The sequence below is a fragment of the Ostrea edulis genome, chromosome 2 (genome assembly GCF_947568905.1).
Source record: "Ostrea edulis chromosome 2, xbOstEdul1.1, whole genome shotgun sequence".
NCBI lineage: Eukaryota > Metazoa > Mollusca > Bivalvia > Ostreida > Ostreidae > Ostrea > Ostrea edulis.
The window spans coordinates 62,718,321-62,745,760 of NC_079165.1; the positions used below are offsets into that span (position 1 = coordinate 62,718,321).

Below are 27,440 nucleotides of genomic sequence, written 5' to 3' on the forward strand. Positions count from 1 at the left end.
GCAAGGCTTTGACCAAGTACATGTAAGATGAAGAGACACTTCACTCAGACAGAAATCAGATTTAATCTGGTAAGATGAAGAGACTGACCATGTACAAATAGAACTAAATTTTGATTAGGTAAGACGATGTGACTGAGCAAATTCAGAACTAGGATTTAATCAGGTAAGACGACATGACTGAGCAAATTCAGAACTAGTATTTAATCAGGTAAGACGACGTGACTGAGCAAATTCAGAACTTGTATTTAATCAGGTAAGACAACATGACTGAGCAAATTCAGAACTAGTATTTAATCAGGTAAGACGACGTGACTGAGCAAATTCAGAACTAGTATTTAATCAGGTAAGACGACGTGACAGAGCAAATTCAGAACTAGTATTTAATCAGGTAAGACGACGTGACTGAGCAAATTCAGAACTTGTATTTAATCAGGTAAGACAACATGACTGAGCAAATTCAGAACTAGTATTTAATCAGGTAAGACGAAGTGACTGAGCAAATTCAGAAATAGGATTTAATCAGGTAAGACGACGTATCGACTGCATGAGCAAATTCAGAAATAGGATTTAATCAGGTAAGACGACATGACTGAGCAAATTCAGAATTAGGATTTAATCCGTTGAGACTAAACAGAACAATCTCAACAACAAAAAAGTAAAATGTCAACAAAAAGTAAAGTACATTTTGCAAACCTCTAATTAATTGAAGATCCCTATAGAGGTTACCTGAAGAATTGTAAATGCTGGTGTGCACAGGGGTGGGCAATATCTAGGCACTTACTTATAGACAGATTTGAATTTGTTAATCAGTTTTTGTTGTTTAAATACTATATATTAACTGAAAGAATTTTGTTTTTGTGTTCATAAAAAGGAATTTTTTTTTTTTACCAAATTGTGTATTGTAGATCTACATGATCAACTTAGTAAGGCGACCCATTAGACGTGAGAGGATGTACAACATATTTAAAATAATTGGTATAGAGGCCAAAACTGTGAATGCTGTTGATGGAAAGTAAGATAAAGAAAATAACCTGGTGAACAAGTCCATATAAACTACACTTTAATTTTTATACTTGAGGATAATTTTGATGATAAAGATGTGGCCATGCAATCATTTAAATATTATACTTATACATGTATTTCATTACGGTGTAGGGCACTCAATGATACCTATTTGAAAGAACTTGGAGTTCAAATGATGAAGGGTTATGCAGATCCATATCATAATAGGCAAGTATACATGCGAATATTTTTCATTATTTTGTCAATGATAAAACCATCCAATTCACATAAGTAGGTATATAATTTCCCATATAAAAGCTTAAGAACCTTTTACTTGATATTGTATACTTACTACCGAATCCTTAGAATTCTGTTTTCACTTTAGTCTGTGTTGTGAGAAGAAATTGCCTATTAGAAATTAAACGCTATGAACACGATGAAAGAAAATTGCATGGATTTCCAGTTTTTTCTTTTAAGATACTATTTGCTGCAAAGGTATAGTCCAGTCTAATTTTGTATGTAGTGCAACAGTATTAATGGGTTTTTTTATTTGAAATTACACAACAAGGAGTCAATAATATATCCATGATGCTGAATTGATTTACATAAATAAAACAAAATTCTGATAAACACAGTAAAATTGATAAAATCTGCACAAGTTGCTAAAATCTTAGGATTGAACATCTTTGAAGAAATACTGGGACAGACACTTTTTTTTTTTATTATCCATCTATTTATTGTCCATCAGAGAAGTACACTTTGACCTTTACTAGTCTGAAAATGATTTTAAGATTTCCTGGAATCCATTTTCTATCTTTTATAATGAAGGTGGGGTTTTTAGTCGAAGGCTCACATGAGCTTTTCTGATTGAGATTTGTTTGTTGTCTGTCGGTGGCGTCTGCGTCAGATCATGGCCCCTGGGGGTAGGGTGGGGCCACAATAGGGGATCTCAGTTTTACATGCAGATAGATAAGAAAATCTTCTCCTGGAATCCATTTTCTATCTTTTATAATGAAGGTGGGGTTTTTAGTCGAAGGCTCACATGAGCTTTTCTGATTGAGATTTGTTTGTTGTCTGTCGGTGGCGTCTGCGTCAGATCATGGCCCCTGGGGGTAGGGTGGGGCCACAATAGGGGATCTCAGTTTTACATGCAGATAGATAAGAAAATCTTCTCCGGAACCATTGGACCAATTTCAGTCAAACTTGAAACAAACCATCATTGGATGTAGGGGATTCAAGTTTGTTGAAATGAATGGCCATGCCTCCTTCAAAGGGGAGATAATCACAAAAATGCAAAAAATAGGATGGGGTCATTAAAGGGGCATGGACACGGTTGAGCTGTAAATTTTGTTTTTCCATATTTATTGTTTACAGTGCTTAACTAATGTATTTCTAATGGTCAACCAAAATTTGAATATCAGTTTTTGAGTTACAATTCACAATTCTTTGTTATGTAAACCAGGTTCGTGCCCTGTTTTTGTTTACATATAGATTGCTTGATAGAAAATAGCATGTTTAAAACAAAATTAGATGTGCTAAATACTAGAAGCTATTAAATTATGTTCAGAATTAACTTGTAAATTGAAAAATCTGCTTTGAACAAACTTCTACTGGTATATCTAGCTTATATGTAAACAAAAACAGGGCACGAGCCTTGTTTACATAACAAGGAATTGTGAGCTCTGTATCCCATGTACCTTGACAACTGACATTCAATTTTTTTATGACCATTAGAAATACCTTAGTGAAGCATTTTAAACATTAATAATGGAAAAATAAAATTTGAAAATTTTCAGCTCAAATTGTGTCCATGTCCCTTTATAAAAGATAGTCAAGTACTCTAGTATTCGTTGACATCCCTAGTATATATGTATTTAAAAGTGTTTCTATTTATGAGATACTGTTAATTTATAGCAATAATTTCCATTGCAGACCTTTAACAATGGGAGAAATTGGATGTTTTCTGAGCCATTTTTTCATTTGGGAAGAAGTAAGTTGAAAATTTTAATTTCACAAGATCATCATTTGGAATGGGACTCTTTTTTCCTCCCATTTTTCTTAGGAATAAGATTTTAGAATTCATTTTTTGTTCTATTTGAAGATTGTGAAGAATGGCCACAAGGAGTCAATTGTATTTGAGGATGATGTCAGATTTGGACCCTACTTCAAAACAAAGTTGAAAAATCTTATGAATGATGTGGGAAAAACTGTGAAAGATTGGGATCTCATGTAAGAATTCTGTCCAACCTCAAGAGATACAGCAAAACACTCAGATCATTCATGTGTTACATATATATAGAAGAATGTTGAATGATACATTGTAGATATCTTGGAAGAAAACGCCTGCATAAGGACGAGGAGAAATTTGTGGATGGAACGTCTTCTTTGGTGTGGCCCAGTTACTCTTACTGGACCATATCCTATATTATATCCCTACAGGGGGCCCAAAAACTACTTAATCAGAAACCTCTAACCAAAATGGTTCCAGTGGATGAGTACCTACCAATCATGTTCAACATGCATCCACAGTAAGGAATTTGAATTACCATATTCATCCTATTGAGTGCCCTTACCCCTATAAGCACCCCTGGGACTTTTTTCAACTCTCAAAAATTAAGAGTCCCCATTTAGCTACTATGTTTTTGTGTATTGACTATGTTGTTTTGACATTTTGAATAATAAGTCAGTGAATAAGACTTGAGTGGATTATATTATCATAGTAAAATAAAGTATAACAAACTCATATAGAATGTATAATATCGATTTAAACATTTCTCAAAAGTCAAAATTTCACTGGAAATATTTCAAAACAAAGTTCTAAATAACCACCTCCCCTTTTCCAATTTTTTAAGCACCCTTGACACTTAATAGGATGGATAAGGTACTAAATAAATGAATCTTCATGTTTTTACATGAAATAATATATGTAAATGTACTTTTATCATAAACACATACCAAAACATTTTTTAGCTCACCTGAGCTGAAACCTCAAGTGAGTTTTTTGATCACCTGTCTGTCCATCTAGATATCTGTTCATCTGTCTGTAAACTTTTCCCATTTTCATCTTCTTCTTCAGAACCACTGGGCCAATTTAAACCAAACCTGGCACAAAACATACTTAGGTGAAGGGCTTTCAAGTTTGTTCAAATGAAGGCTTTCAAGTTTGTTCAAATGAAGGGCCATGCTCCTTTCAAAGGGGAGATAATCACAAAAATATGGTTAGGTCATTTGAAAATGATCTTCTCAAGAACCACTGGGCCAGAAGAGCTGAAATGTACTTGAAAGCTTCCTGACATAGTGTAGATTCAAGTTTGTGAAAATCATGACCACCAAGAGTAGGTTGGGGGCCACAATAGGGTATCAAAGATTTACATGCAAATATATAAGGAAAATGTTTTAAAATCTTCTTCTCAAGAACCACTGGGCCAGGAAAGTACAAATTTACAGAAAGCTTCCTGACATAGTGCAGATTCAAGTTTGTTAAAAGCATGGTCCCCGGGGGCAGGTTAGGGCCACAATAGAGGATCAAAGAATTACATTCAAATATATAGGGACAATCTTTAGATATGATCCAAGGTGACTCAGGTAAGCGGATTATGCAAAAAAAATTTGCTGCAGCTTGCTGCCTTCATCACCCGATGTAACAACAAAGAAAGACATTTTATTGTTTATATTTTTATGTATTAGAAATATAAACTAGAATTGTGTTTTTCCTTGCAGCTAGACTTGTACCTTCCAACAAATTGCTTGTAGCAGTTGAATTATTATGAATAATTTAAAAGACATCAGTCATTGCAACTCATGATGTCAGATTCAGTGAATTAATGGTTTACAGAGGTCTTGAAATATATTTCTGTTGTATCAGACAATTCAAGATTTTATCAGTCAGAATAATAAAATGTACTTTGAACTTATACCTGTCCAAGGAAATTTTAACCAGTCAAATCCTTTGGATTGGTTAAAGAACACTGAATGGTTTAGAGCAATTCTGGAATGATAATATGCTGAAGTGTAATTTGCGATGTTGTGTAGCCTTTTTTGGTTCTTTTAATTTACAGGGAGAAGTGGGTGGCCAACTTTTCTCCCCGTAACCTGATAACTTTGTCTGCAGAGCCTCTGTTGGTGGAGCCAACCCATTATACAGGGGAACCCAACTACATCTCCGATACCGAGGACTCCTTTGTCGTGCGGCCAGACGAGGAAGTCACACAGAGTGATAAATCAACAAAGGAAGAATTGTAACAGACATTTAAATAGGATTGAAAGCCGTGTGATATTAAGCAATTGTAGAGGTGATTTTCAGGATACAAGCGTGCGTGTTTGCAATATTATAATTATTTACATTTGTCTTATCTAGTCATTGCCATTTTGCTTTACATTTATCCAGTCAGCTGAATTTATTACTTACATAGCAACAGCTTGTGAAACATGATGTCAAATTGGAAAATTTTCAGTCTTCCACATATTTTTTATCAGCGTCTTTCCCATGCTCAAAACGGATATGTTGTGTCCAATCAATATCTTTAGCTTTGGCAACAGTGTATTACTATGGCACATCTAGAGTGCAATTGTATCAGTAAATCATGTATAAGTTCCATTATAGCTACTGCTAATCATAGTTGCATAATATTGATAATTTTCTTAAGTCATGATGTATTACTGTGAAGATAATTTGCCTGGTAGTCCAAAAAAGTCATATCAATATTTACAGTATAGTTCTCTTTATTTTGTATTTAGCCTTAACATGTAGTGCATATTTGTTTCACTATCCAAAGAAAAACAGCATTTGCATTTACGCCATAAGATTTTAATCGTGCACTAGGTACATGTAGAGAGTATATTTTTCTATGAATGATAGTTTGATTTGACATCGATGTCATTCAACTTTTCTATCATCTCTATTTACACGAGATATGTTGATGTACCATCATAAACAAGCAGACATAGCTATACTAAAGAAAATGATTTTTTATACATACATGTATTCCTCAATTCTTTAACTTGGTAGGGCAGAGTAACCTTGATAATTTCATTAGACATTTTTACTCACTTTTTGGTTATGACCGGCTGTAGAAAACCACAAGATTTCTGCTTGTATGAAATACCAAACATGATCAATTCTATGGGTCAACAATAACCACCCAAAAGACTACCCAAAGGAAATCTGTTTAAAACACACTTTGGTAAAATGTGATAAAATTGAATATTACAAATTAATAAAATAATATAGTACCACATTTTCAAGTATGTTTTAAGGATAAGATTGTTTACATGAAATAAAGAAGGCCAAGTCTTGCATATGACAAGATATTTCTTAATTATGTTTTCTATTTCCTAATGATTTCACAGAGGTAAATTGACACGAAATTTTTACACAGGTGTTTTTCTATTGTCAAAGTACAATGGAAAGATGAATCAATTTAGAGTTGTACTTTTCCATTTAAAAGTCTAGTTTTTGGACTCATCTAGGTCATAGTCGAGAGTACTTGGCTCCTTCCTACTTTACAATAGTGTTTCAAAATAATGAAATAAATGTATAACTGTTGAGAATGTAATGTACAGGGTAATTAGCCATCTTTGGAATCAACATATATTTCAGTTTACAGTTCTTTCTAAACTTTTTGTATTTCAACAGGTGGAATTACATGTTGTATGAAAAATGGTCAACAGGGGATGCTTACTCCTCCTAGACACCGATTCCACCTCTGGTGTTTCCAGAGATCTCGAATTTGTATTCTTTATAGCTGTCGGATTTAACAAGATTGATCTCTGTTCGTTACATGTATATCCATCTTTTTCATTTACAGCTGGAACAACTGAAATAACTTGTTTTGTGATCATTGTGTTCCTTTTAATAACTCCAAAAAGATACCCAGCATTTACTGGCTTATATGTAACTATTTTATTTTACACTCTCTTTGCATTACAATCTGAAATAGTGTCGGGTCCTACTGTCACTTTATTTTCACTTAGTTTTTACAGTGACTACTGAAATTGCATAAATCCAATATACATGTGTTTTTTGTCATTTGTGAATGTTGAAAGTAAATCATATGTAAAGTCTATAAAAGGTGTTTTACAATGCAATATTATTGACTGATATGGTGCTATATGTTTTGATACTATGTAATATATCGTGTATTCGCAGGGCTTTCACTACAATGTTAATTAGACTGATGTTTCATTGGCATTTTTGACAATAATTTTTACGGATCTTGACATGTCTTCTGTGGTCATTTTTGTTATAAGGACTTTTAATTTCACTACACATGTACAGTCTAACCAATTAAATAAAAAGACCAAATTTGATTCTTTCTTCATCTTTATTTACCAGTACCAAGTCACGTGTAAAGGTATGTAACAATCATAATGAAAGGAACTTAAGAATGAACACAATGCACTGTCATTGTATGTTAGATTCGTACAAGCATGAGATTTGTTGTTGCCTCAATCAGTCATCCAGTAGAAGGTTATAGCGGGGATAAATGTCTTTTGTTCTGACACCCTCAAAAACAGCTGTGAAAGAGAAAAAGAATCATCAAGATTCACTTACACAAAACTTAGTTAAAAACTAATACAATAACACATGTTTATAATGAATACTCTTGCAATTAATTCCTGCTTATTGTGAAATAATATTTATTCCCATATGAGAGGAAAATAAAGAAAATTGTATTGGAAGAAGCTTGGTTATAATGAACTTTTTATTACTGGCCTTAGAGGTTTGCTATAAGCATGTTTTACTGTAGTTCTGTAGTTAATTTGCCATTAAATCTTGCATTTATATACATGTAGCATTAACTCTTAGTTAATTGAAGATCTTGCACACTGTTGAGTCATTTGAAACCTGTGTCAAGTATGAGCTAATGTCTCAATAATAAAGTTATGTCATGGCCAAATGCCCTTGGTTCAGGACTGGTACTTGCAGTGTGATTTGCTCTTAACGATCTTGGTGCCAAGTTTGAACTCGTTTGTAAATTGTTTTTATATACCATTCAAGAATTATTCACTCCTATAGTGACGTTGCTGGTTTTAGGCAAAGCACCACAAATTTTGACTTAATGCTAGGCACTCTGGAACCATTTAGCAGTGAGGGTTCCTTATTGTGTTAATGTTTACTGTAACACAGGACTTTGAATCCAAAAGACCTGGGACTTTCACTCACAATGCCGAGAGCGTGTTGATGAACAGTCACTACCTATGTTAAACGTCTTATATTTGATGCTATGTCAGCATCAAGAATTGACCCCAGGCCTTCTGGTTTTAAACCGAGAACCCTAGCCACTTGGCAACCATGACAGGTTAAATATGAATATATCTCTCCATTACTGATAGTAAACTCTACATTCGTCATTGTGGTACAGGTCTACAACTCATAACTGTTGCCAGTCTCTGTGGCAGATGTTCAGAAGTATGAAGAATGCATTTGATCTATGATCTATACATCTGAATTTATCTCGTGCCCTTTATCTGTATGATCTTTACATCTTAAATTCTCAATTTTAGCAGAGGCTTCTCTCCTGATTATTACTGAGTACTTAATTTGATTTTTTGACACCTAGCAGTCAAGAAGATGAATTTAAAAGAATATCGCATTGCTACTTAATCAAAAGTAGATTTAAAGTGCAAGTTTAACAAACTGTAGTGTAGCCTAATAACGGAGACATATATATGTCACTGCCAATCACAAGCACAATGACCCCTATTTTTCTTTTCATATGCGACATGACGAGCTCGCTCCAATGATTATGCAATGGAGTCGCGTGGTTTGCTCTTCATCACCTGAAAAATTATGGGACTACCCATAATGCTTCCGAAAAAATGTCACCGTCACTGCAGAATCCTTCATTGACAACCCCGTAGATAAAACAAATAAATAGTTTGGAAAGTACCACATTTGATTTTAAATTCTATAAAAGCTTTCCCATACCTACATTTTGTTGTGGATAATTGCTTGATTTGAAAGAAAAACAAATCGTAGCTAATATAACGTCACAATGCACTGTTTACATCAACCGCGTTATATTTCCCGCATTAAATGAATATTGCCCCAAGTCGTGTTGTAAGATGTTATGGGTCTTCGCTCGTCTCAACAGTCACACCGTAAACATATTAATAATACTAATAGTATTTATAATACTGTTAATAGTACTTACCTATCCTACCAAGTATCACCTGACCACAGTCCTTTAATTCATTGTAATGGTGTAACTTATCTATGTGAGTTTGCAGCATCTCAATTTTTAAACCCCTGAAGAATGAAATATGCCACTGTAGATTCAGGTCCAAGTAAAAATATAATCAAGAGTAAATGACTGTCAATAATTTTCATGCCAAAGTAACACAAGTATAATCTCCAGACAGGAGAGAAAGAAAGCTTGATTCCTGTATGGACACACTTCATTTCCAAAAGACAAAACTTACCCGTTATAAAAAAAATCCACCACATTTTTAATGAATTGCACACTACTTAATTTATTCAATTGTGCACCAATTATTATTATTCTTGCAATTTTACCACTGTTAATTTTCTGTATTTTTTGTAAATCTCAGAAATACACATTATGCAGAAAAGTTTCTGAATCATTCATGTTGGTATGCATCCATAGATGTCTTAGTCATGCAAGTATTATCAACTTAATAAGAAAATACCTTTACTGAAAAATGACTTCCCCGGAAAAACTTTACCCTGTTCACTCATTTGAAAAATGTAGGTCAGAAGCAGCAACTGAATTAGTTGTGCTTGTATGCATCTATAAATGCATCATCCATGCAAGTTTGAACCATACGTAGGGTACCGGAGTTGAATCTCCTAAAAAAACTTGTTTAAAACTACAAAACTTTACCCTGCCAGATTAGAATCACGAATGGTTGTAAAAATACATATTCTATTCAGAAATTGTCCACACAACTTTAAATCGTGTAAAGTTCTGAATAGTTTATTTGAAACAAACAATCTGAAACATTTGAACCTGCTTTCCACACACACTGCTGACACAAGGCCGGGGTATGACAATAAATCTCTGGATATTTTGTACACACATACCCACAGAATAAACTTTGCACATTTCAAAACCCCCAGGAAATAAAAGTATGCCCACAACCCCTATTCCTTATAATGGAAGTTCAACACAATATACCTATTTTCTAACTCGGCAATTTCAGAGTTGATAGCCTCTAATTTCTTCTCCAGATTTTCATCTACCCCTTTCTTTGTGGTATCATCGCTTGCTTTCTTTGATGGCACCTGGAACTTTTAAATGTTACAAAGGGAAATTACAACTTTTTATGTAGTCTGTTATCAAATGCATGTCTCTACTTAAGGAATAAATGTCTATGTTGTTGGTAGAATGTATTATGAGAGTACATGTATTTAAACATTAGAAGTCTTTTGTAATTTGTATAATCAACAACAGAACTTACACATTTTTACGAATATTTGTATTTTGTAATATACAATGTAGAGGTTTATATCATACTATGTCAACTTGAAAGGTCATTGCTTATATTGAAAAATAAAATACACGGAAAGAACATACCTTTATGTTAGGTTTATTACATGTACTAAACAAGAAGCCCATGGCATGGATCACATTGTGCACCCGAGTTACCTTGGCCCATATTTAAAGATTTTCCTATATATATATATTCACATGTAAAACTTTGATCCCTACTGTAGACCTAACTTAACCCGGGGGCTTTGATTTTTACAAACTTGAATCTGCACTATGTCAGGAAGCTTTCATGTAAATGTAAAAAAAATTTGGCCCAGCGGTTCTTCAGAAGATTTTTAAAGATTTTCTTTATATTTGTGTGTAAAATATGATCCTCTATTGTGGCCCCAACATACCACCAGGGGCCATGATATTTCTGCACTATGTCAGGAAGCTTTTATGTAAATATGTCCTTTCCTGGCCCAGTGGTTCTTGAGAAGGTTTTTATAGATTTCCCTATATATTCACATTTAAAACTTTGATCCCCTATTATGGCCCCAACCTACCCTAGGGATCATGGTTTTTAACAAACTTGAATCTGTACTATGTCAGGAAGCTTTTATGTAAATTTGTACTTTCCTGGCCCAGTGGTTCTTGAGAAGATTCTTAAAGATTTCCCCGCATGTAAAACTCATCCCCTATTGTGGCCCCAATGTACCCCCTGGGGTCATGGTTTCTACAAACTTGAATCTGCACTATGTCAGGAAGCTTTCATGTAAATTTCAGCTCTTCTGGCCCAGTGGATCTTGAGAAGAAGAATTTTAAATTACCCCACCCTATTTTTGTATTTTTGTAATTATCTCCCCTTTGTAGGGAGCATGGCCCTTCAGCCAAGGATGCTTTTTGCCAAGTTTGGTTGAAATTGGCCCAGTGGTTCTGGAGAAGAAGTAAACAATGTGAAAAGTTTACAGACAGATGGACAACAGACAACAGGTGATTAGAAAAGCTCACTTGAGCTTTCAGGTCAGGTGAGCTAAAAATATATTGGTAAACGTAAATATACCCAGGTATACCCTTGAAGAATTTGTAAAATGTATGAAATACAGTGTAGATCTATAATGATGATAGTGTGCTTAAAATGACATTACAGGCCTGCCTACTCCATCAGTAGTTTTTCTACCAGCTTTAAATATCAATAGAATTTAAACATTTTCTATGGAATCAAATACATAATTACTAAATGAACTAGAGAGATTTTACTTTAAAATTTGCATTTCAAAGGAAAACAAACATTCTCAATGCAGCCAACAATGATTGAAATTTCATTTTTAAAATCATATAGATATCAAGAAAATTATATTTTTGAAAGTTTTCAAAATCACTGAATTTCCCATAAGAATCTTAGATTGTATTTTAGGGGTATATATCGGTATTAAAGACTTGCAGGCATATCGATGGAAGTAGACAGGTTTGCCATTACAATCTCCTTTATATTCAACTCACAGGTGATTTAAATGTTGTACTCGATGGTCTCTTCAAGCCATCAACTCTGAAAAATTGTAAATCACATATGTGAAATTTAATTTATACATACATGTATATACATCATACAATTATTTGGGATTTCCTTTTTAGTTTTATACCATATGAGAAGAAGAAAAAGATGTCCACTGACCTTAACAGTTGTGAATATTAAACAACAAAAATCTTAAATTAAAGGTCTAAGGTTTGCAAGAATGCAAATATGGGGCAAATGAAGCAGTGAACAACATCATCAAACAATGTACCCACACACAACATGCAAGTTGTGAAGAACAAAGATGGAGAGATGTTGAGCAAAGATCACGGCATCACCAGAAAAGAACACTTTGAAGAAATATTGAACTGAGAAGACCCTTCAATAACTGCAGATCTATGTTGCAACAATGCATGAAGAGCTCGTGTTTTCAAAGTATACAGAATTATATGCATTTTGTCTTCGATATGCTTATAGAAATTAATTGTAATAGTTCGTTTGCTGAAGTAATGTGATAATTAGCCACAATACGGACTTAAATCTTAGCCCCGATTTCAAAAAGCCTAGTTAATTAGATAGGTAGTCACGGGGTAGGATGGGGCCACAATAGGGGATCAAAGTACACTAGGCCAGAAAAGCCGAGATTTACATGAAAGCTTCCTGACATAGTGCAGAATCAAGTTTGTTAAAATCATGGCCCCAGAGGGTAGGATGGGGCCACAATTGGGGGATCAAAATTTTACATACTGATATATAGAAAAATTCTTTGAAAATCTTCTTCTCAAGAATCATTGGGCCAAAGAAGTTGACATTTACATGAAAGCTTCCTGACATAGTGCAGATTCAAGTTTGTTAAAATCATCGCCCCCAGGGGTAGAATGGGTCCATATAGGGGATCAAAGTTTTACATACAATTATGTAGAGAAAGTCTTAAAAAAATTTTTTCTCAAGATTCAATGGGCCAAAGAAGTTTACATTTACATGAAACCTTCCTGACATAGTGCAGATTCAAGTTTGTAAAAATCATGGCCCCTGGGGGTAGGTTGGGGCCACAATAGGGGCCAAAGTTTTACCTGCGAATACATATGGAAAATGTTTTAGATATGAGCCAAAGTGACTCAAGTGAGTGATGTGGCCATGGGCCTCTTGTTTAATCCACAGGATTCTTTAGAAAACATCAACATACCCATGTAGAGGACTTAGAACATGGTTTCAGCCAAGGTTAAAAACAATTTTAAAGGAGCATTAGCTGTCATTTTGTCACAAAAAATAAAATTTGATTGCTCTATATTATATATTTCAGTAATAACACCAGTATTATTTCAAACACTTTTTAAACTTAAAGCAGGCACATGAATATATAATATTGGTGCATGATCAGTCATTATTGTCTTCAAAGACAATAATTCTTCCATATATATTTCTTCACACTAAAAGCGCTTATCTAACATAGTTTTATTAGGTTTCTCTTGTTTTTGTATGAAATAAATGTTTTCAGTTTTTTACTTAAAAATTTTCTGAAGTTTATTTAATTCAGTGGACACTTTCAAGTTTGATTAGGGCAAAAAACAATTGGTAACATTTTGGCCATATACTGTTATCTGCAACGCGTTGTGTATACGTTTTGGGGTAATAAAATTCTGAGTTTATATTAAGATACCAAAATATACATCGGGTTCATATTCTCTATAAGAGATTAAACTGACAAGAAAAATTTTCTATGAATATCAAAGGAATTGCATAAAATATATAAATATTTATGAACAATATCGTATGCTTCAAGCAGCTTATTCAGTTATACCATTTCTCTTTTATATGTACATGTCTATATGAACATTTTAACAAAACATGTGCCCTAATTATCATAAATATTATTTACGAAATTAAAATATTACCATCATGCTATTACAGCATCTAACATCAAGATGTTGCAGGCAACGCTCCATAGTAAAATGACCAATTTTCTCGTAGAGCGTTGCAAATAACAGGAGTATATATAGAGTGACAATTCTTATTTCCTCGTTTAAGAATCAATATAAAATGTACATAAAGGGGAAGTTTCCCCAGGAAGAGGGTTTTCTTGGGAAATATCAGAGAAAACGGGGCTTGGTTTCTTGGGGGGGGGGGGGGGGGGGGATCAAGCTAAATAAGTTTATTAGACAGAATAAAGTCCTTCTCTATAACTCTCAATTTGACCTTTGACCTATGGTACCCCACAAGAAAACCCTCTTCCTGGGGAAACTTCCCCTTTATGTACATTTTATATTGATTCTTAAACGAGGAAATAAGAATTGTCACCCTATATATACTCCTGTTATTTGCAATGCTCTACGAGAAAATCGGGGATTTCACTGTGGAGCGTTGCATGCAACGCATGAGTTATAGAGAAGGGCTTTATTCCATCTAATAAACTTATTTAGCTTGATCCTCCCCCAAAAGAAACCCAAGCCCTGTTTTCTCTGATATGGTACCCCCCAAGAAAACCCTCTTCCCAGGGAAACTTCCCCTTTATGTACATTTTATATTGATTCCTAACAGAGGAAATAAGAATCATCGCCCTATATATATATACTCCTTCAAAAGTTATGAATTTTCAAATATACGATACGAAAACATTTTTCATGGGAATACATCATACGATTTATTATGTAAAGGACATGTTAAAGTGTGTGATATCAATTCAAAGTTGATTTACGAAATTCTTTGCCATGAAAAATTTATACCTCCATTACACCAAGCATATTACGGAAAGGTTTTTGAAATAACAAAAACGGCTTGGAAATCTATGTATGAACAAAAAATCTTATCCATAAGAGACAGAAGTATATCAGAATTTAATTATAAATTGTTAAATAATCTGTTGTGTAACAGAGAATTGCTGAAGAAATGGAAAATAGTAGAAAATGATTTTTGTGTCTTTTGCAGAGATGTTATAGAAAACAATGAACATCTTATCTTAAAATGTAAAAATGTTTCTCATATATGGGACATTGTTAAACAAATTTTAAAATTTGATATATCGTGGAAAACAAATGTGATAGGATTTTACTATGAAAACAATGAAAAGACACTCATTTTGAATAGCATAATATCTCTTATTACCTGTAAAATATGCAAGTATAAAATGTACTGTAGATTAGATAACAAAGATGAAAAACCTCAAGAAATATGTAATCACATAAAAAGTAAATTGAATTTTTATACAGAAGTGTACACAAAAATTCAGGATAAAAAATATGCTAAAGTTATGAAAGCAATTAAAGACAAATTGTAATTTATACACTTTTGCAGGTATGACTTTTTCTAATATGAAACCTCTGACAAATATCTGTATATGCACATTTTTAACTATGCTTCAATGTGAGTTTATTTTGAACAATTTGAATTGATTACAAACAACTATATTTGTATATCAAATAAAATTTTGTAATAAACCTTTTATATACTGGTATTTTGCAAAAAGTTCCCACTATGAGGAGGGGTCCTGTCCTCCTATAGTGCTGCCATGGGGGTTGTGATATGAACTTTTGAATTGTTAACCCCGCATATGGCAGTTTCAGGTTCTTTATGTACATTATTATATTGTTGTGTTGTTGGTTTTTCCGTAAAAATAACAACCTTTTTTGCCATAACATGTTAATAAATTTTGTTATATAACAGTATATTATATGTGTGTGTGTTTGTATGTATGCATATATGTTTGTGTTTTCTATATGTAGATATTTATATGTATAAATTTATATATATGTATATGTATGCCTATGCCTATATACATCTAATCCAAGGGGTCCCTGGCACCCTAAATAAAGATTATAAGGGGGTCTCTGCGGAGACTTTACCCCAAAATAGTAATGTATTTTGGAATTAAAGACTGACATGTTAAAAAAATATATATATATACTCCTGTAATTTGCAACGCTCTATGAGAAAATCGGGGATTTTACTGTGGAGCGTTGCCTGCAACGTCTTGATGTTAGATGCTATAATAGCATGATGGTAATATTTTAATTTTGTAAATAATATTGATAATAAGTAGGGCACATGTTTTGTTAAAATGTTCATATAGACATGTATATATAAAAGAGAAACAAATGAATTAAAAGAGAAATGGTATAACGGAATAAGCCGCATGAAGCATACGATATTGTTCATAAATCTCTCTATATTTTAGGAAACCTCGATATTCATAGAAAATTTTTCTTGTCAGTTTCATCTTTTATATAGAGGATACGAACCCGATGTATATTTTGTTATCGTAATATATTCGGGATTTTAGTACCCCAAAACGTATACGCAACGCATTGCAGATAATAGTACCTAGCCAACATTTTTTAAAATTTAAAATTTTTTTTTTTTTATTATTGTAAAGCATGTGTAGGTAAATTTATGCATTGGTAACATTACATGACTACTTTAGAACTGTCATTTGGTGAGAAAAATATTAGTCTTGTCATTAGTCCTTTTCTCATAAGTAGTGTGATACGGGATCCTTTTACAATAATAAAAATGTTTTGCAATTTATATTTTATTTTTCCAATCAGTAATTCACAGACTGTACCTTCAAGCTTCAAGCAATTAAATATATATATAGGTATATCAATCTATATCATATATCACAGGACGTTTTGCAAAAATCCCCCTTTGAAAATAGATGTGGGGTCACCTGCATTGGATATACTGTAAACTTTTAAATGGAAAGGTTTTGAACTCAAATAATTGTAAAAGTGAATTGGTACTTCCGAAGAGAAATGAAACTATCTGTACTTTTAAGTTTTTTAGTTTTAAAGAAAAAAAACTCCCTTCGGTTGGCAAAAATGATGACTTTTAAAAGCACTTTGACCTACAAAGACTGGAAAGAAAGGCTCAAATCTGTCAAAACACGTATACCGCTATTGAAATGATATATGCTACAGCTAGGCCAGCCAGTAGGCCTAGTGGGGAAAAAAAAAATCAAATTACCCACCTCTTTCTATTCATGCTCGGAAAAACTGAGATGCAGGCTAATAAGAAAACCGGGTAATGGTAGATCACACACTTCCGGAATTTAAGGGACTAATCTGATGTGTTTTATGCACTGATTTAAACTCCAGATTACCAAAGGCGGATCCAGGAATTGCGGTTAGTAGGCGCAACTTTATGAGACAGAGGGTCTGGGGCCCTTGGGGGCGAAGGCCCCGGAAGCTCCTGGATTTTACAGGGCTTGAAATATGTCTCCTATGTAGATCTAGTCATGTTTACTATTTTCTGTCAATTTTACTAAGGTGAAATCAATAAAATGACGCAAATTTTAAGGGTTTTTGAAAAAAAAGGTAAGTTCTCCCGATAAAAGTAATTCAATAAATCAAAACATTTTGTCATATATACTAATAGTATTTATCCGAGAGTGGAAGAAATTAGTGCGTCCTCTATCGTTTAGGCCTACATTTTTCTAAACAGGATGTGGTAGAGCATCCTTACCCGTCTGGAATAATAAAATGTTTAATTTATATTACTACATATGTTCAGTGTTTTAAATTTTACGATAAATAATATCAGCTTAATATGTGCAATAAATACACAAACAGGCTTCCATAGTTGGTATTAAGGTCGTACTCTACATCGTCATAATGGCTGACTTCCTGTAAAAACATGGATGAAAAAATTGATATCAGCAATATTTGACTTTTCCTTTTCAATTTCAATACCTAGCCGAGTAGCTCAGTAGGTTTGAATACCGACTGCTGAACTGTAGGTCGCAGGTTCGAGTACAGCAGGGGTTTTAATTTTTTTCCAGATTACTTTCTATTAAAACTGTATTTTTTGACAAAATAAAGTAAATTTGAAAATTTTCAACTTCAAAATATTGTTGTACATATCCTCCACTTTTCATCCACATCAAATTTCTCTGGTGTATCATACCTCCTTAAACAACTTTTAATATTTAACTATTTCCCTTATGGCCAGCTATAGTTTAGGTTGGTTACGGATTGTTTTTCATGGTTCATCGGTTCGTTTCTTAATTATTGGTCCCATGAGAGTTCTTGGTCAGTGCAAGATTCAGTTTGAATTTAGAAATTGAATTGGGCAGTTGTGTTATACTTTAGTTAAAAACTTTGGACATTTGGACTTAAAGACTACAATCTACTAATCAGGTCAGTTACTAATTATGTTAAGGATTGTATACATAGAGTGAGTGAGAGTAAGAGTAGTATGATTATTTTAATTTCTATTTATTTCATAATGAGTGTATTGCTTCAGAAATCTGAGTAATATATATGTTTGTATTAATTGATAGATATACACCAGACCTACACGTTACTGTAGATCCATCCGGATTCTAATACCACATATTTGGTAAGAGTGCGTTATGTATTGTTTAGGTGGTGTTTGATATGTTTGTCTTGCCATTATATGTTCTGGACAGGTTCTTAGTTTTAAATGCAGACTATTAAGTAAATTTGATTAATTATGATTTTATATTAATGATGTGATCTGATGAAGAAAAGACAATTCTATTTATGTGATTAATTGAACTTAATATAGAATTATTTCTTTGTCATATCTGTCCGTGATTTTAGGTCGTGTGTCATGTGTAATGTGTGCATGTTTAATGTTTGTTGTTACTTGTTAATTGTAGAATCTTTTGGATGATTTATTGAATTACATTTGGATGATCTGTGAATGATGTTATTCTGATCGGTTGTGATGAAATAAACCTTGTGACCGGTATGCTTGTTTGAGTTATCACCCGGTAACAAGGAGACCATGTGATTTACCTTAAATTTGAAATTTTTAGGTATTTATATATAGAGGGGGTAGGATTTTTCGATCTTTGGGTTTATTGAGCGACTTAATATTGACAGAAATCCAGGTGCCTGTAGTCATTGAAATGGTATGTTGCAAAGGGGGAAGCAAGCAATACATTGATATAGGTCTTATTAATACTTGCATCACTTATGATTACTTTGAAAATATTTGTGAAGGTGCATTTTAATTAATTGGTCATAACGCATTTACATTTTGCCCCCCCCCCCCCCCCCCCCCCCCCCCCAACTGCATGATGCGCTTATTATTTTTTAAGTACGCCGTTTTGTGCGAATGTGACGTCATGATTCTAAATTGCGTAATAAAATTTTCTTGCGACGTCATAAATATTAATATGATGTCAGTTGTAAATATAACTTTCTAAATTTACAACAAATGGCGGTAAGATTGCTTTATCATATTTGGTATGTTTATTTTTAGCACATAAATTGTGGAGGAAATTAATTTTTCTATATCAAAGTTTTATTTCTGCAAGTCCATGTCATTTGTCTAATGTGAATTTTTTGGAAATAGTATTTTTGATTTCTGAAGAGGTTTGCACCTTTATAAGATTTGGAGTAATGTAAATTTTCTGAGAAGTGTATTTTTGATTTCTGCGTTGAAGGAGAATTAGGAAATTAAACAGAAAAACTGGGGTCACAATGCTTGCATCTTATGTGAGCTAGTGTTCTAAACATGACCTTTTTGCACTTATAAAATTGACTCAAGATTTATTCAATCAAACTTGATTTGTATGTTGTTGTCAACACAACATAAACAAAACTTGTAAATCAATCATTCTATAAAATAGATACATAATCATGTCCTCTAACAATACAAATTTTTAAAAAAAAAGTTTAATAGGCCTACAAGTAATGGAAATAAATAATGACCTGATGCCAATTTCTAAAATTTCACACAATTTTCAAGATCTTGTCTTAAAATTTAAAATGGAACTTAAAAATTGGGGGTTAGAGATCAAATTTTCAAATTATTGTAATTGTAATTAAAAGCTTTATATAGCGTCCTATCAACATTAGTTCTCTCAGTAAAGCGCTTTACAAATGTGATAGAAAAGATAACATAAAATCGATGTGCACTGCACATACATGTATGTGAATAAAATATTCATAGTGTCAAAATTAAAATGCATAATTATCATTATTAATATATAGCGCCTATTATAATGATATGATTACCCTAATAACATATTAAAACAATTTAAATCAACCCTTAGGAATAATTAAAATACATAGAAAGGACATAAGTATATTAAATAACAAACTACAGTTCAAGTAGCATGAAGTGTTGGGTGTTTTTTTTTGGGGGGGGGGTGTAAAAAACTGTAGTAAGAGCTGTAATGTAAGAGCACTAGGTATGTAAAAAAAAAAAAAAAAAAAAAAAAAGAGTCAATAACAAATTAAAGGCTAATCTAAAAAAAAAAATGCGTGTTGAGGTCCGCTTTAAAAACATACATTGAAGTACATTGCCTGAGTTTAAAAGGCAGAGAGTTCCAGAGACTCAATGCGGCCTTATCCAAACGTTGATCCCCATATGTTTTCGTACGTGTCCGAGGTACCTGGAGAAGATGCAGAGATCTAGATCTTAGTGATCGTGTGGGATTGTGAACTGTAAGGATATCCTTTAAATGTAAACTGGAGATCGGTTGTTGAGAGATTTGAAAGTATGAAGAAGGATCTTATATTGAATTCTGTATTCAACTGGGAGCCAGTGAAGATCTATTAGAACAGGAGTAATATGGTCGGATTTTTTTGAGCGTGTTATTAATCTTGCTGCTGTGTTTTGTGCCCTCTGAAGTTTGCTGGTGTTTTGGGAATGAACACCATAAAGCAATGCATTTCCGTAATCTAATCTGGGTGTAACTAACGAGTTTACTAGGGTTTTGCATGCTTCATCGTTGGTAAATGGACGGAAACAGCCAATTCTGCGAATGTTCACATATGCTTTGCGGGAAATAAAGAGACAGTGTTTTTCCATGGTAAGGAATTTGTCAAAGAATACGCCTAAATTTTTCACGAAAAATGAATCACTTACAACAGTCACCAAATTCAAGATCAAAACTGCTCATATCTTTAAGTCTGCATTTTAGGGCGAAGACTTCAAGTTCAGTTTTATCTTCTTTGAGTTTGAGGAGATTGATGCTCATCCACATACGTATGTCCGATAAACAACTCGAGTAATTGAGACATATCGGTCCAATTGTCACCAGGTTCAACGATGATATAGATCTGGGTGTCATCGGCGTATATATGATACGTCTGCATACTTCCCCTAAGCTTTTGAGGGTTTTGAAAAAAGACAGTAGAATATCGGACCCAGGAGTGAGCCTTGCGGTACACCACATTCGAGGGGACAAGCATCGGACAACGATGAACCGACGGCAACACGTTGATACCGATCACTAAGGTAGGATTTAATCCATTTCAATGCAGATACCAAACATGTTGTTCATACTTTGCAATATGATATTGTGGTCTATGACATCGAAAGCCGCAGAGAGGTCGAGCAATTCAAGGATAGCGCAACTGTTATTGCCAAGTGCACATACATGTACGATGGCGATGTTATGGTGTACCTTCATTAGCGCAGTTTCTGTAGAGTGTTCCGTCCTGTACGCGGACTGAAAATTGTCATGCAGTTCATGCATCTCCAGATGAGCTTCGATTCGGTTTACCATAACCTTTTCAAGAATCATTGAAACGAACGAGAGATTTGACACAGAGCGATAGTTTTTGAAAATGTCTTTGTCAAGCCCTGGCTTTTTCAGTAATGGCCGAATGATTGCCTGCTTAAAGAACAATGGATTCCAACAGCGACTTGTTTATGATTAAAGTGATGTATGGCAAGAAACTCTCAATGCATTGTTTCAATAGATGCGCAGGAACTGGGTCCAATTCAGAAGATTTGGGTGCTGAGTTGATAAGGAGTTTTCGAATTTCTACTGTAGTTGCAGGTGCAAATTTCGTGAGGTGTTCACCATCAAATGGAATATCAGAGCAAAAAGGATCTTTTGCGCCATTGTTCGAGGCAATAGATTCGCAAACTGATAAACGGATATTGCTTATTTTTCCATGAAAATATTTAGCAGTTTTCCGATAAATCCTTTCCCTCAGAAGCTGAAGGTAAAATGGGTTCGTTACCCATGAGCCGATTCGTCAGACAATAGAGCTTCTTAGAGTCTCTGCAACACTCGGTTATTTGGGGTGAATAATATTCCTTTTTACACCGAGTTGAGAATTTGCTGTATGTTCGAACTGACTCCTTATAATATTTGATGGTGCACAATCAAACGTGTTTGTCACCATGCACATACGTTCTGTTTTCGCTTATAGGCAAAAATACTGAATTTTTATACAAAATTTCGGGTAAATTAATTCAAACCAAGATTGGACAAAAATAAAGCTAAATGAGAATTTACACATCAATAAATCCAAAAAACTATGTACATACGCGACTGAAAACAAATAACATAGTGCGGGGAAACTATTCAAATTTTTGAAATTGATAAGACAGTGAACGAATTGGAATTATAAGAATCAAACATTCTTTTTGAAGAATTTATCGATGTGTAAACTCAGGACATTTTACTCACAAACGTAACATAAAAGTGTTTTTATTCAGTTTTTGAGTAAAATGTCCAGAATTTACACATCGATAAATTCTTCAAAAAGATTGTTTAATCCTATATTAAAGTGTAAAAATAGAAGATATATTGGATGAAACAGAAACTGTAAAATCATGCAGATTTAGAACTTTTTGATTAATTAATCCTTCCGCTTCAAAATATAGTCGCTGGCAACCCCTTTCAAAATTTGAATTGACACAAAAAAATTTCAAACTGATAGGGTTCAGGGATAGATGTGTAAATGTTTGCACCAATGGTGCATTGGTATTGAACCAGTAAATACTTAGTTGTAGCAGCCTGCGCAGTTGTGCTCAAAAGCTCAGGAGCTAACTTCCTTAAAACTTTGTAAGCTGACATCGATTCTATTGATAAAGACATTGGCAGTTTATCTCATAAGTGTACATGTTACATTCTATACAACGTATAGCATTCATTAAAAAATTAATGTAACGGGATCACCATGAGAACTACAGTAAGTACTGTTAGTAGAGGTTTTTTTCTTCATCTTGCGAATATTTTAAATTTTGATGTGCGTACATATGTATATTCATTATCTTTCCCCACAGAACAAAAGAAATGGGCAAGAGAAGAGAATCACAACATTAGACGAAGATATTGCAAGTATAAGGTACAATGTTGATAGAAGTACATGTATGTGTATCTGTAGAATAAGCATTATGCTAATAATAATGATTACTATATATATATATATATATATATATATATATATATATATATATATATATGATTATATATATATATATGATTATACATATATATATTATTTTTTATTTTCGCAGGCAAGAAGTTGTCTCTACACCAATCGACGCGGAACTTACAGTAGAACAGCTGTTTGAGCAAGTCCTAGGGAGTGCAACTGAAATGTAAATATTTTCTTTTTCTTCAGCTATAAAAGAGACTTTACATGCAGAGAATTTTCAAAAAGAAACATTTATAAAAACAATTCAAACAATCAGTCTTAAATTGTATTTTACGTAATTTTACGTACATGTTCGATGTTTTGGATGAATTCATCTTTATGTAGACTTGATCAAATGAAAGCTTGGTATCCAGGTACCGAATGCACTAGACAAGCTGAAGGCATTACTAATGTCAGCAAGGTAAAGCTCATTATAACTATAACGATTTGCATGTAATGTTATTATTCATCTGTAGGCTTTTAATGAAGTTGTTCTTGTGAAACACAAATTTCCCCGAATGTTTTCACTTATGGGCAAGCTTGTATTCATATGACATGTGACATTAACCTTAATTTGATATGAATCTGTGACCTTGTCCCTTGACAAAATTTGTGGTGTTTATCTTGGTCAACTCACAAGTAATAACAACTTTTAAAATTGTGTGCAGATAGGAGTTGAATGGACAGGACATGTCGATCTCTCTATTTCCTTTCTCATCTTCCTTCCCCTTTTCAGCCGCTCCCTTCCTTAAACTTTGTCTAACCAGAAATCATATCACCGATCTTTGATCTCGAATGAAAAAAAACAACTCCTGGAATGATTCCTTTAAATTTACTCAATGAAAGTTGACTTTCTACTACACTGTATTTCTATTTCATAACGAAAAAAAATAATAAATTCGTTCCTTAAATGAATGATCTTGGATTTAAAAAGAAATTGATTGATGTTACATATTTTCATAACGATAGTACAATTTGTCTGTTTTGTATGACTCGAAAGTTATAACATATGCTAAAATCACGTCCCCTTCCTTAAACTCTGTTCATCTCAATACTATGTTACTGATCTCTAAGGGACATAAAACTGGAATGATTCCTTTAAATGCACTCAATGAAACTTGACATTCTACTATTTCTATTTCATATTACAGACCAATGAACAGCAAGAGGAAAATCTTCCTGTAGAAAACGTAAGTACGAAATTCATTACAGTATTCTACCACGCCCATCTTTACCATATTTTTTGACAGTTCAGTTTTCTGTATTCACTTAAAATTGGAGCATGATTTCACAGGAAATATTGAGCAACATGAATATTGAGATGCCGTTTAGAGGTACACAAGCATACATTTAGTGTTTTGTTCTGTAGATCACACACAGCAAAGAACAGACTGTGTTAGCCAGCAACAGCATAAACCTGAATGGCAGCGTGGAACCCCTTCACCGAGCAGAAGAGCACTGGAAACCGCATGTAAGAACATGTTCAATGTACTCGTGTTTAGAAAATTCAGTCTCGCAAGATGTCAAACTGCCGCCATTCACAACTTTGTTCTATCTTAAGGTATCGGATCCATAAAACCACCTTTTTTTCAAGAATTTTATTGTTTTGTAATACTGGACTTTGTATAAAATGAAAGATAATTAACATACACCGTGATTCACCAGAGGAATTTTCAAAAAAGTGACATAGGCCTAAACGTTGAAGAGCTTCACCGGTATTGGTGACGTCTCCATATGAGTGAAAAAATTTCGAAAGGGACGTTAAACAAGATACAATCAATCAATCATCTACATTTTAACAAGGGGAGATAACTGACAAAAATAATCCAATTCACCATAAATAGATCTGGGCATCATCTACTCTCTACCGTCTTTATTTCACTAAAAATTAGGCATTTTGTTTGCTACAGATAATAGTTTTTGTGAAAATAAATGTTTTTATGAATCGGATACCTTACGTACTGCAACCGTACTTTCGACTGTTGTTTAAATAAATATACCCCCCCCACCTCCCGGTTATTAAATTCCCCAATTCGTGCAAAGTGTAGTTGTTATTAGTGTTATGGTTAATTTTGTTTAATTTGTATATACAAATATAGGAAAGAGTAGGACTAGAGGAAAACATCGAGATGAAATTCTAGAAAATGTAAGTGAATTGGGTTTTTCCCCTTAATAGTCTCAAATGTATCGTATACGTACATATTTTATTTGATCAATATTAATACCCAGAGGGTCGGAGTGGCCGACAGACTCTGTGCTTATCTACTTTTATCTGTTGTTTCAAGAATTAAGAAAGTCTAGGAATACTTGTCAAGCTATTCTGAAAATTAATATATTGTAAACTCGCACAGTATATGCATTATTTTAATATTAATTATACAATCAACGATTTACGTATTTCTTTTCAGAATAACAACGGAAAAGACCACTCTAAATAAAAATAATAATAAAAACTCTAGATTATTTCAAAGTGGTTTCAAAAACTAGTTTTCAGAGTTATACCCTGCGTATCAAAACCCAGAAGAAACACTGACTAACGTGCAGGTTTTACAAGGAATAACTTTTATATTGATGGAAAGAAGATTAAACCACCAATGAAACGAAGTAGGACAGCGGAGAGGGATCATCTTAACATCATTTTAAGACATGTCGCTGAAACATCCAAAGATCTTGTCAAAAAGTACCGCACCAAATTTTCCAAAACATTCTTTTTAATTTGCAAGTCTTTAGTACAAAATTACAAGTTAATACATTGTAGTTTAGGATAAAGAGTACGAAAATGTTAACAATATTATATATATATATATATATATTGTGCAATGGATAAGAAATTCAAAGAATCTTTTTAATTTTTCATAGCTATTTTTCACACTCTACGTATTTTTTATCACAAGGTAGAAATAATGACTTTTCTTTTGTTATTCTTTATATGAAAATTAGGGCTTTCATACAGATGTTTCATAGATTTCATGAAATTTGTTCAGAAGTTACATTTCTCTAAAATTTTGAAAAGGAAGCCCCATTCTACTGAATCAAACAAAAGCCTTTTGAAAATCAGAAAATAGAAGAATGACTTTTTAAATTTTTTTTTATAATAGATACAGTAAAGATGTATTATACAAATATCAATCAGGTTTCGAAGCAGATGACTGAACTACAAATGAATTGAAATATATGATACAGTCATTTCAAACCTGAATATTTACATTTGCCAATGCACTTCCTTGTATGACAGTACTAATGAAATTGATGTTCAATTTCGTGTGACGTGCATTTGGTCATGTGATCAGTTTGTTCTTGCGTATGAATACAATCACCGATTCAAAAGTCAGTTCCTGTATTTTCACCTGGCTTCTTGCTTATGCAATGCAGGATTTAGACACACACACCCCTCTCGCCACAAATTTAAATAATAGAAATAGTGTGAGTAAAATTCCAGATTGGCACCCAAAATGGTTAAAGCTGTATGACCCGATGTTCATGTATTATTTTTGTACATAATTACTTTAAAACAGATTAATTACTTTATAAAGTTATTAACTTTCCCTTAATTACATGCTTGAAAACATCTGCATGTAAAAGAAAACAGTGCGAATATTATTTAGAAAGTAAATATAGTGGCTACATATATAAATCATCCTATAATAGACGTCTATAAATGGACTCACGCGCGTCAGGGGAATCCCAACATGATGTATTAACTCATACGCAACTGTCTAGTTTTAAGGCTGATAGAGCATAAAACAACGAATTACTAAGAGTTATTTGATATTTTTATTTCTATTAAACTTATGGCACGGTACTGTTGTAACAAAATACACAGCTTTACAGAGATAAGACCAACGATGATTTGGCTAATACTTGACTTTCACACACACCCTTTCGTAAACCCTGGATCCGCCACTGCAATGACATCATAACAGAAATGAACGCAGCAGGATATTTATACAGTTTATTTTGTAAACAAACAAGAATTTCATCAATTTATAAAAGAGAAACATTAAACATATATCGTTCTATTGTTTCATTTTATACAGTTTTAAATACCGTCTGCAACTTCTGCATGGCGAATTTATAAAATAAAGTTCTATGATATTGGAAGCGAAAACATGTAGGCAGAGTTATAAGCCTACATGTATTTACTTCATGATGATAAGTTAACCTGTTGTTCCCTGGCAACTTCCATCACGGCTATGACTCGGCATGATTGTCAGCGAGGCTGGTTTCGAGGCTCGAAAATTTTACATGTTCATGTCAGGGTACCGGTGCGAGTCTTCATTAAAATCCTACAACAGAAATCTCTCAAGTGAACAAAAACTCCGTCAGTTCGTTTTTATTTTATTTTACACACACTGAAGG

At 33.4% G+C, this 27,440-nt stretch overlaps 3 protein-coding genes across 8 annotated transcripts in view; 2 read left to right on the forward strand and 1 right to left on the reverse strand.

Moving 5' to 3' along the window:
- LOC125679385 (procollagen galactosyltransferase 1-like) overlaps positions 1-7,311 on the forward strand; it is a 21,902-nt gene extending 14,591 nt beyond the window's left edge. For 2 of the 5 annotated variants that reach the window (XM_048918581.2, XM_048918582.2), the window contains 6 exons: positions 906-1,012; positions 1,156-1,230; positions 2,935-2,992; positions 3,104-3,231; positions 3,327-3,530; positions 5,061-7,311. In XM_048918581.2, coding sequence (XP_048774538.1) covers positions 906-1,012; positions 1,156-1,230; positions 2,935-2,992; positions 3,104-3,231; positions 3,327-3,530; positions 5,061-5,244 — 756 coding nt within the window. In that variant the 3' untranslated portion in view covers positions 5,245-7,311. Of the gene's footprint in view, positions 1-905; positions 1,013-1,155; positions 1,231-2,934; positions 2,993-3,103; positions 3,232-3,326; positions 3,531-3,972; positions 3,995-5,060 lie in introns of all 5 variants that reach the window. The other 3 variants (XR_008800118.1, XR_007371803.2, XM_056154789.1) reach the window with 3 other exon arrangements.
- On the reverse strand, positions 7,307-16,985 carry LOC125679386 (DNA repair protein SWI5 homolog). 2 transcript variants are annotated; one of them, XM_048918585.2, is made up of 5 exons: positions 16,916-16,985; positions 11,940-11,985; positions 10,143-10,255; positions 9,159-9,253; positions 7,307-7,518 (listed from the first exon to the last, which is right to left on the reverse strand). In XM_048918585.2, exons 1-5 carry the CDS (start codon positions 16,927-16,929, stop codon positions 7,454-7,456), a joined length of 333 nt encoding a protein of 110 aa, XP_048774542.2. In that variant the 5' UTR covers positions 16,930-16,985; the 3' UTR covers positions 7,307-7,453. The 2 variants fall into 2 exon arrangements, with proteins under 2 accessions (XP_048774542.2, XP_048774543.2); XM_048918586.2 differs by having other exon boundaries at positions 10,143-10,249; positions 16,916-16,944.
- Positions 16,986-22,920: 5,935 nt separating this feature from the next.
- On the forward strand, positions 22,921-24,657 carry LOC125680002 (uncharacterized). Its single transcript, XM_048919450.2, has 5 exons — positions 22,921-23,009; positions 23,182-23,265; positions 23,427-23,502; positions 24,233-24,271; positions 24,451-24,657. Exons 1-5 carry the CDS (start codon positions 22,921-22,923, stop codon positions 24,655-24,657), a joined length of 495 nt encoding a protein of 164 aa, XP_048775407.2.
- Positions 24,658-27,440: the final 2,783 nt, after the last annotated feature.